General features: G+C 57.2%; 1 protein-coding gene across 35 annotated transcripts in view; it reads left to right on the forward strand.

Annotated features, from left to right (window-relative positions):
- The window catches only part of ST3GAL4 (ST3 beta-galactoside alpha-2,3-sialyltransferase 4), a 40393-nt gene extending 30850 nt beyond the window's left edge, over positions 1-9543 (forward strand). For 8 of the 35 annotated variants that reach the window (XM_089334258.1, XM_070073308.2, XM_089328561.1 and 5 more), the window contains 10 exons: positions 1209-1281; positions 1594-1678; positions 2036-2116; positions 2340-2437; positions 2589-2649; positions 3149-3244; positions 3331-3520; positions 4198-4341; positions 8442-8585; positions 8868-9543. In XM_089334258.1, coding sequence (XP_089190384.1) covers positions 1266-1281; positions 1594-1678; positions 2036-2116; positions 2340-2437; positions 2589-2649; positions 3149-3244; positions 3331-3520; positions 4198-4341; positions 8442-8585; positions 8868-8954 — 1002 coding nt within the window. In that variant the 5' untranslated portion in view covers positions 1209-1265 and the 3' untranslated portion in view covers positions 8955-9543. 35 annotated transcript variants of the gene reach the window in all.
- The last annotated feature ends 827 nt before the right edge of the window (positions 9544-10370 follow it).

The raw sequence follows: 10370 nt of genomic DNA on the forward strand, positions 1-10370 counted from the left end.
GCCCAGCCCTGGCTGTTGCTGACATTTGAGGATTGAACCAGGGATAGAAGATCTCTCTTGTTCTATCTCTCTGCCTTAAAAAACAAAAGCCATAAAAAACCCTTAGGTTTAACTCCTCAGATTGTTGCTTTGTGCACCAGTGTTTATGTCACCTACCGGCCGGGGCCAGCCCCCAACCCCTCTGGGGCTTGGAGTGGAGCTTGGGGAATGCCTCGTTGGGGGACAGAGTGTTGACTCCATGACAGAACGGTGCTCAGGACTTTGATGGATAAAACCAGCGCTCCTCTCGATGCTGCCCCTCACCCCTGAGAGATACTCCAAGGTTTTCTGTGCATCCGCCGATGATCCCAGCCCTGGTGCTTCCCTCCCTTCCTTGATCAATTCTGAGATCACCCGTGGGCAGCTGGTGACATGCCCGTCACAGGCCCACCCCAGGCCGGCTCCGGGACAGGGCTTCGGAATGTGTGTGGTTAGCAGATGGCCAGCTGATGGCCGGGAAAACGTGGCACTTAGTGTCCTGTGCCTCTTCCTGTGGCTGTGGAGGCCACAGAGCCTCCCCCTGCCAGGACTCAGCTGCATGGACCTGGCTGAGCTGGCGGCGCAGGGCACTGGGCAGCTCCCCACTTCCTTTGCCTGGTCCTGACCTCGCTGGCCTTTGCCCTTACTAGAAGCATCTCTGACTCCTCCTTGGCCACCCAGACCCTCGCGGCTCACGTCCTGGGTGGCGCACTTAGACATCAGAGTCCAGACAGGCTGGAGGGGCCCCACGAGAGCCACTGTGTGGCCCAGCCAGTGGCCTGAACAGGCAGCTTGGCTGGAGCCCCAGGAAATGGGTAATGGACAGGAGGGCACGCCTTGGGGAGTGTAGCCGGTGGACATCAATGAAGCATGAATCAAGCCCTGGGACAGTTAGCTTGACCTTCAGATCACCAGTGGGTAGAGGTCCCCATCTGCCCCCTGGAGCTGACCCTTCTCCGTCAAAATGGAGAAGAAGTCGGTAACGGAGACCACACAGAGGAAGCGCGAGTAGGCGAGTCCAGCTTGGACCTAATCCTTGAGGGCTGGGGCCCTGGTTTCCCTTTCTGGGGCAGGGCCCAGCTGGCTGCCTGGAGGAGGGAAGGGGCTGGCGTGGGTGTGTCCTGCTCTGGGTCTAGGTGAGAGTGTTTGTGGAGCCGACCGGACAGACACCTGTGCCTCCTACCTCCTAGGTGGCCCGAGGCAGCCGGGATGACAGCTCCCCCCAGGAAGCCCACCTGCTGAGAAACATGATCAGCAAGTCCCGTGAGTACGGCCAGGAGCCCTTCGCCCTCAACACACACACACACACACACACACACACACACACACACACAGCATGGAGGGTCTGCAGAAGCCAGCCTCTGCAGCATCCAGGAATGGTGGGGGCTCCTCCCTTCCTCCTAGAGGGCGATGGGGACCTGGAGACCCAAGGCCTGCTTTAGGGCCAGGAGAGGATGGGGACGGGGGTCTGCTGGAGGTGGTTGTGGGAGGGCTAGGATGGGGCAGGGGAGAAGGCAGACTGGAGCTGTACCTGCCTCTTTCTGCCTCCAGCTCCTCTGTGCATGTGCCCTGCAGGCTGGAGGCTCCTGGCCATGCTGGCTCTGGTCCTGGTCCTCATGGTGTGGTATTCCATCTCCCGAGAGGACAGGTACATCGAGCTGTGAGTGCATCTTCTATGGCCTTCCACTGGTTCCTGCCAGGGCTGGGGGCTTGGGGCAGGAGGGTTCGAGAGCCAGGGCAGGGCCCCACCCTTCTGTGAGGGTAGATGGGGGTGGTCTTGAATGGGGATGGGGGTCTTGAGTGACTCCCTGGTGCGCATGCCCAGAGAGTGCAGGAGCAGGAAGAGCTGGACCCTCCTTGATTGGGGTTGGAAGTGGAACTTATGTCGGGACAATGCCATCCTGCAAATCTCCCTGCAGTGCTTTGAACCTGGGTGTCAGAGGGGAAGGTGGGATGCTGGCCCCAGGGCCCTGTGGTCTGACCAAGGCTCCAGTCTCCTCTCCTTTTCTGTCTCCAGTTTCTATTTTCCAATCCCAGAGAAGAAGGAACCATGCCTACAGGGCGAGGCAGAGCGGAAGGCCTCTAGGATCTTTGGCAAGTAGGTGCAGGAGGATAGGGGCTGGGGCAGTGGGGTGCAGGCCAGCTAGGAGAGAGAGGTTCGCGGGATGGGGGCTTCAGTGCTGGCTGGCGGGAGGGGACCGTGCTGCCGGGCATGGGTTCAGTGATGCCAGTGAGGGCAGGAAGGGCCTTCTAGAATGAGTCAGAGGCCTGCCCCTGCTTCTGGAATCAAGAGTAATCCCCGTCTCACCCCACCTGTGCAGTTACTCCCAAGATCAGCCCGTGTTCCTGCAGCTTAAGGATTATTTCTGGGTCAAGACACCATCTGTCTATGAGCTGCCCTATGGGACCAAGGGGAGTGGTAGGTTCCGCCTGGCCCAGCAGGAGCAATGGCTCGCCTTGGCCGTGCTGCTGCCTGTTCTGTGGGGTCGGGGGAGGAGTGGAGGGGGTCAGGGTGTAGCCTTTAGAGTACAAACTGCAGGCTCAGGCCCTTGCCTCCAATCTTCCTGTAGAAGACCTGCTCCTCCGGGTCCTGGCCATCACTAGCTACTCCATACCCGACAGCATCCAGAGGTAAGGATACCATCCCCCCTGCCACCTCCTGCTGAGCTCTGGCCCTTCTCCTCTTCCTGCCCCAATGTGAAATCATCTCGGCCCAGCGCCACCCCCCTGAGCCTTCCAGCCGCTGGTCTCTTGGGGCCAATTTAACCTCCCTCCCAGCCTGCCTGTCTCCAGGGGCTACAGGTACACGGATCCCCACGGCAATCTGGCCTGGGCATCCGGGTGTCAGAACAGACAAGAATCACCATGGCAACAGGCAGGCAGCAGGCAAGGGGGCTGGGTAGTGGGGTTTCTGGTTGGTCCTTCCCCTCCTTCTCCTCCCTCTGCCTGCTCTGCTCAGTCTCTTTTTAAGGCCCAGGGCTGCAAAACCAAAGTGGCCATAGTAGTACCCCTTGGCGCTGTGTGCTCCACGAGGAGGGGGCCCGAGGGGCAGCCTGGGGAGCCATCCTGAGACGGGCCTGGGCAGGTGCAGGGCTCTTGCTGGCCTTGACTGCTCCTCTCCCTGTGACAGTCTCAAGTGCCGCCGCTGCGTGGTGGTGGGGAACGGCAGCCGGCTCCGCAACAGCTCGCTGGGAGACACCATCGACAAGTATGACGTGGTCATCAGGTGTGTGACTGGCATCTGACATCCCAGACAGGGCCCTGCAGACAGGCCCAGGGGCTCCCGTGACGGCATCTTCCTCTCCCCACCAGATTGAACAATGCCCCAGTGGCTGGCTATGAGGGTGACGTGGGCTCCAAGACCACCATGCGTCTCTTCTACCCCGAATCTGCCCACTTTGACCCCAAAGTGGAAAACAACCCGGACACACTCTTGGTCCTTGTGGCTTTCAAGGCAATGGACTTCCACTGGATTGAGACCATCCTGAGCGATAAGAGACGGGTAGGTGGGGGGGACGGCTTAGGCGATGAGGCCTGGGGACGGGGACACTGTGGAGTCGGGACCTTAGTCCTGCAGGTCTGCAGAGCTGGCGGGGGAGGGGAGGACACGGAGTAGGTGCCCGTCGGTCAGCCTGCAGGCTTCCCAGGAGGTCAGCATCGGGACCGGGACACTGTAGGAGTTAGACACGGCAGCCAAGGGCACCCCACGCCCAAGAGCCATGTGGGACAGGAAAGCTTGCGGAATGTGTGCCTCCTGAGAGAGACGTGGGGGCAGAGGAGCCCTGTGAGGCAGGGAGGCTTGTGGGAGGGGCAGGCTGGGACAGTGGGGCCCCTGCCCTCCCGGATGGCGTACAGATGGGGTCCCTTCCTTCCCTTTGCTATCTGGTCAGAGACTGAGTCATCCAAGCAGGCAAGTTTGCCAAGTGCTTAGACAGCCTAAAACATGAGCCTCTCCTGCCTGTGTGGGAGACCTTAGGAGTGGGCAGTGGCTGGACTACTACCCTCCGGTCTGCCTTCCTCTGGTGCAGGCTCCACCGCCCCTCCTTTGCTCCCTGCACCCCTGAGGGCCTCCACCGTCACTTGGGAGCCCTCTCATGGCTGAGGGTCACGGGCTGGTGGACTTGAGAAACAGGTCTCCACCCACTCTCCCGTCTCTGTCTTCCAACGCTATCCTCCTAGGTGCGAAAGGGTTTCTGGAAACAGCCCCCCCTCATATGGGACGTCAACCCCAAACAGATTCGGATCCTCAACCCCTTCTTCATGGAGATCACCGCTGACAAACTGCTGAGCCTGCCCATGCAGCAGCCACGCAGGATCAAGCAGGTGATGGCCCGAGGGCTGGGGTCCTGGAGTGGGAAGCCATGGAGGACCCCCTCTGGGAGTGGGAGAGAGAAACAGGCACAGTGGCTCACATTTGGTTCCCACAGACACGCCTGACACTAAAGTGAGGTTTCTTATCTGCAGCAAGGGCACTGTTGGTGCTGGGGGAGAATCCTGGGCATTACCATAGAGGGGAGTGACAGAGGTTCTGCACTGAGCTTGGGGGCTGGAGTTCCAGGATGGTTTTAGCAGGTGCTAGGGAGTTGCTGGAACAGCCAGTGGACCTGTCTTTGGAACAGCTTGGGCCTGTGTAGCATTGCCATCAGACACTTAGTCTGTGATCTTATCTGGGAACACATTGGTCCAATTGAGTTAAAAACTCTGCCCTGAACCTTCAGTCTTGTGTGTCATGGCTTGGTGCCATGTGTTGATCTGGGGAGTCACGGTACAGTTTTGTGAGTTATGGTTTTGATTTCAGCACTCAGTGCCCTGGTGGTCTTCCGCAGGTGGGTTTTATTCCACCTTGCAGCTTCTCAAGTACTTCCACCCATGTCTGGGAAGCTCTTGGGGGCTCGGTGGAGGCGTGCACAAGGAGGGAAAGCGGCAGACTTAGCGAAGACTCTGGGCTGTGCTCCTTCCTGGGTGGCGTTGGCACGTCAGCCACTTTGAGCCTCGGTTCGCTTGTCACTGTGGTGGGGCTAATATTCATGCTGGCCTTTTATAAAGAGATAACTAAGCACAATGCCTATCACAGAGGTTGGTACACAGTGCCTGCTCAATAAATATGTGTCGAATTCAGAATAGACAATTTCATTCTTTACTCAGTATCTATTGTTTTTCAACTTCCTATGTTGATTGCCTGCTTTTATGACTGCCCACATCTGCATGCTTGGTGAGCGAGATGTAGTCTTTGCCTTTAGGAAATTCATTCTAGCAGAATAAACACGCAGGTTGCCCTATGGAGGAATGAGAAGCCAAAACTGTTCCGAATGCTGTGGGGTGGCAGAGGAAGGGGCACAGCTCTGCTGAGGGCTGTCTGGAAGGCAGCCTGTCTGGAAGGGGAATGGTGGGCCCTTTGGCAAGACCAAAGGGCTCCTCCGTACTGAGTCATGCTGTTTGCGAGTGGCATTGAGGACAACAAGGAGTTGTATGGGTCAGGCAGGGTGTCAACGCGAAGGCTGGGGAGGAAGGGAAGAGAAGTTCAGGACCTACACCCAGTCCCGGCAGTGGGAAGGACTTCATAAGCACTTGTCACATTGTATTAGTTTCTGTCCTTATCTGTCCAAGGCCACAAAGTTAGAGGTGGAAAATAATACCCATGTTGACTCATAGGCCTGAAGGTTCTTGTCTACAGTATCATAAGGCTGATCACAAGAATAGAGTTTCCCTCTGAAGACCAGCAGATGCAAGGGGAAGCTATACTTTTAAAATTTTTTTAATTTATTTTCATTTTATTTGAAAGGCAGAGAGGGGGCCAGTGTTGTGGCATAGCCGGTTAAGCCGTTGCCTGCGATGCCGGCATCCCTTATGGGCACCACTTTCTGTCCCAGCTGCTCCACTTCCAATCCAGCTCCCTGCTAGAGGCCTGGAAAAATAGCAAAGATGGCCCAAGTACCTGGGCCCCTGCCACCCATGTAGGAGACCCAGAACAAGCTCCTGACTCCTGGCTTTGATCTAGCCTGGTCCTGAATCTTGTGGCTGTTTGGGGAGTGAACCAGCAGATGGAAGATCTCTCTGTCTCTCTGTCTTTCCTTCTCTCTGCCTTCAAATAAATCAATCAGTCTTAAAGAATAAAGGAAGGGAGGGAGGCAGGCAGTGAGACCAAGACAGATGGAGCAAGACCTTTCATCCACTGGTTCACTCCCCAGATGCCCACCACAGCCAAGGCTGGGTCAGGCCAAAGCCAGGAGCCTGGGACTCCATCCAGGCCTCCCACATGGGTGTCAGGGCCCAATACTTGAGCTGTCATTTGCTGCCTCCCGAAGTGCACATTAGCAGGAAGCTGGATCATATGCAGAGTAGCTTGAACTCCAACCAAGGACTCTGATATAGAAGCAGGAGTCGCAAGCAGTGATTTAAACATTGTGCCAAACACCCGCCCTCCAACCTCATTCTTTTTTTTTCCCCCCCAAGATTTATTTATTTGAAAGGCAGAGTGGCAGAGTAAGGGACACACACACACATGTGGGGTCAGAAGGAGAGTAGAGATCCATCTCCCATCTGCTGGTTCACTCCCCAGATGGCTACAATGACTAAGTCTGAGCCAGGTTGATGCCAAGGGCCTGGAACTCCATCCAGGTCTCCCACATGAAGTGCAGGAACCCAAGCACTTTTCTTCCACTGCTTTCCCAGGTACATTTGCAGCGAGCTGGGTCAGAAACGGTGCAGCTGGGATTTGAACCAGGATCACAAGTGCTAGCTTAACCCTCTGCATCACAGCACAGGCCTCATCTAAGCTCAGTGGTACTGTTGAAAGAATTTAGCACTTGTGGTTGTGGGATTGAGGTCCCCGTTTCCTTGCTGGCTGTCAGCCTGGGCTAAGTGGGGACTCTCAGCTCTTGGAGGCTGCCTGCCTGCCTTGCCACACAGTACCCTTCATCTTCAAGGCAAGGACAGTGTGATGAATTCTCCTTGTGCCACAAATCTCTGACTTCCTCCATCTCTGACCTTGACACCCACACTTAAAAGGTGCAGCTGATTGGGCCAAGCTTGTCAGGACAGTCGCCCCTCTTACAGTTGACACTGTGTCCATGTGACATACACAATGTAATAGACTCCACCCTCCTCCTGGGTTGCCACAGGAGGAGGCAATAAAAGGGCCAGTGCCATTGGCGATGCTCTTCTGTCGCCTGTGTTGTGTGGGTGGCACTGAGAGATTTATGACCAGTTCTGGGTTTCTAGCTTGGGCAGCTGGGTGGATGGTATCATGTGCATCACACACAGAGACCACAGGGAAGAAGAGGAGGCTGGTGAGATAAGGGGCTTGCGCCCAGGCAGAGATGGCTAGCAGGCAAGGGCAGTGTGCTTCCACTGGGGTCCAGGGTGGTTAAAGCAACCAGTGTGAACACAAGGCCCAGGCAGGGAGTGGAAAATGAGAAGACAGCAGAGCTCCAAAGGGATGCTAGGTGAAAGCGAGTGTTAAGAGGCCCGCCCTTAGAATTTCTGACCGCACACAATACATTATCTCATCCAGCCTTTAAAAAACACTCGACAGTAGGTACTTTGTTAGCCCCATCTTACAGATGAGAAAACTGAGGCTTACAAATATTAAGCAACTCCCTCAAGGGAAGGGAAGGGATCATCCCTCCCGTCTGAAGAACCTCACCTCATTCAGAAGACCTGGGGGCTCGATGCTCACTGGCCCTCCCCTTCTTCAAACTGGGGACAGCAAGGCCTTACCCCACCCCGCTTCGGGCTGTGATGGGGACCCTGCTTCCCCCGCCCCTCATTCCTCCTCAGGGATGGGCAGTCTGACAGTTTCACCTGGCCAACCTCGCCCTCCTCAGCTGTAGATGCCCACCCTGTGGCTGCCTACTGCCAGTCTGGGACCACTTCCTGGGCAGGGTGGGTGGGCTTTTTTTTTTTTTAAAGATGTATTTATTTGTTAAAAAGCAGAGATACAAAGAGAAGCAGAGAGAGAGAGAGAGACAGAGATCTTCCATCCACTGGTTCACTCCCCAAATGGCTGCAACAGCCAGGGCTGGGGCAGGACAAAGCCAGGAGCCAGGAGCTCCATCCAGGTCTCCCACATGAGTGCAGGGGCTCAAGCACTTGGGCCATCTTCTGCTGCTTTCCCAGGTGCATTAGCAGAGAGCCGGATCAGAAGTGGAGCAGCCAGGACTGGAACCAGCGCCCATATGGGATGCTGGCGCTGCAGATGGAGGCTTAGCCTGCTATGCCACAATGCCAGCCACGTGTGGCTGTTGACACTTAAGGTGCAGCTCCTTACAGTTTAATAAAGTGATCCAGCCAGGTGCTCAGTGGGCACGTGGCCATCCTGGTGGAGCACTTCCAGGGCTGCAGGCAGCTCCCCCGCAGAGCGCCAGCCCTGGCCCTGGGGGAGGAGCACGCTGCTCTGACACCTTCCTGCCCCTGCTCCTCAGAAGCCCACCACAGGCCTGCTGGCCATCACGCTGGCCCTCCACCTCTGCGACCTGGTGCATATCGCCGGCTTTGGCTACCCGGATGCCTACAACAAGAAGCAGACCATCCACTACTATGAGCAGATCACACTCAAGTCCATGGCGGTAAGTGGCCCCGCCCACGATCGGGGTGGGCAGATGGGCCTGGGGGCCTGGCGGGCTCACTGGGCAACAGAGAAGTATGCTGGGGTCCCCGAGGCGCTCCCCGTGAAGCCATCCAGAGTCAGGACTGGAACTGAGGCATCCAGGTGCCCCGTATTCTGCCTCTCGGATTCTTTCTTCCAGGAGCCAGCACAGGGGAGGGAGCTCCCAAGAGGTGTGGGGCGAGGGGAAGGGCAGAGAGGTCCCCTGGCATCCTTCAATTTGCCTCCCTGGCTGTCTTCACAGGGGTCAGGCCACAACGTGTCCCAAGAGGCCCTGGCTATCAAGCGGATGCTAGAAATTGGAGCCGTCAAGAACCTCACGTACTTCTGACCTGGGCAAGGACTGTAACCCGTCGGTGGCCCACGCCGCTCCCAGGGGCACCCCGTCCATGGCTGTGGGGCGCCTGGGGCCCGCAGGACCACTTGAACTCGACTTCCCCATTTGGGGAGGGAGTCCCGAGCCTGGCCAGGCCTGACCTCAGGCCATGTCCCTGGCTGCTGCTGTGGAGTCCATCCCCGGTCAGGGTGATGGCCCTGTGGCCGTGGGAGCCTGGCCAAGGCAGGGGGCTTATTGCTGTGGCAGCCTCTCTCTGCCAGCACCAAGAGATTATTTAATGGGCTATTTAAGTACGGGGTAGGAAAGCGCTGTGGGCTGGTCCCACGGCATCAGAAGAGGGGCACAGCACAGTGCTCCACCCACTTTTTATAAAAACCTAAGTCATGAGCCCACCAAAGCCCACCCAGAGCCAGCCTCCCAGGGGGGCAGGGGCGTCTGGGGTGGGTGGGTGCCCTCCAGAGAGCGGCTGCTACCTCCCAACAGGCTTGGGAAAAGCACTGGTATGGGGGTTCTATCCAGAAAGGGACCTCACCTAGAAAAGAGGTTTCAAACCTATCATTAAACTATTTTTCCTAAAACGGAAGCAGAGGTGAGGCCTGTGTTCTTTCAGATCAGGGAGGATGCTGATGGGGGTGTGGCGGTGGCAGGCCCATCAGAGCCGGGCAGGGCCATTCGTGGAATGCTTACTGTCAAGTGCGGTGCCTGGTGCCCGGCCGTGCATCATCTCTCTGGCACAGTGGGCAAGCACGTGGTGCCCAGCGCATCGCTGTCTGCAGATACCCAGCCTGGTGTCCTGCCTCCTGGTTTCCTTCCCAGAGAGGCTGGGGACTAAAAGATGCCCCATGGGAGGGGCAGAATCCTTGCCCGTCTTTCTGGCTTCCCAAGCTTCACTTATCTGAATCTCGTGCCGGGAGGTGTGTCTTTCAAGCTCAGAGGTGGGGACGGACAAAGAAAGCCAAGTTTTCCTTCTCAGATCCAGTGGGAATAATAATGGAGTTTACGGAAGGCCTGGACTGTCAGCATGGGTGTGGGCAGGGCTGGAGGGCAGTGTCGGAGGATCTGGCAGAGTCCCCCAGCCAGTGGCCAGGCTGCGGGACAGGGTGGTTTCTGTCCCGGGTCTAGACTTCGAACAGCCCTGCCGTTTGCCTGTCTCCCGCCTTGGCTGCCAACTGGGCCTCCTGCCACTCCCACAGCTGTTCCTTTACATCTGGAGCCAGCAGGGAGAGCTGGAAGTCCCCTATGGGGAATGAGACTCGCAGCTGTGTTCCTGGCTTTCTCGGAAAGAGTCGCAGCCTTGTGAGTTTGAGACAAGCCAGGCTGGGACAGGGCGGATAAAGAGGGGCAGCGATTTGAGAGGGAAGGAGGAGGATGACCCGGGTCTCCACAGTGCTGGAGTGGCTTGGCGAACAC

The sequence above is a fragment of the Oryctolagus cuniculus genome, chromosome 1 (assembly GCF_051225735.1).
Source record: "Oryctolagus cuniculus isolate XC-2025 breed Fujian yellow rabbit chromosome 1, ASM5122573v1, whole genome shotgun sequence".
In the NCBI taxonomy this organism is placed as follows: domain Eukaryota; kingdom Metazoa; phylum Chordata; class Mammalia; order Lagomorpha; family Leporidae; genus Oryctolagus; species Oryctolagus cuniculus.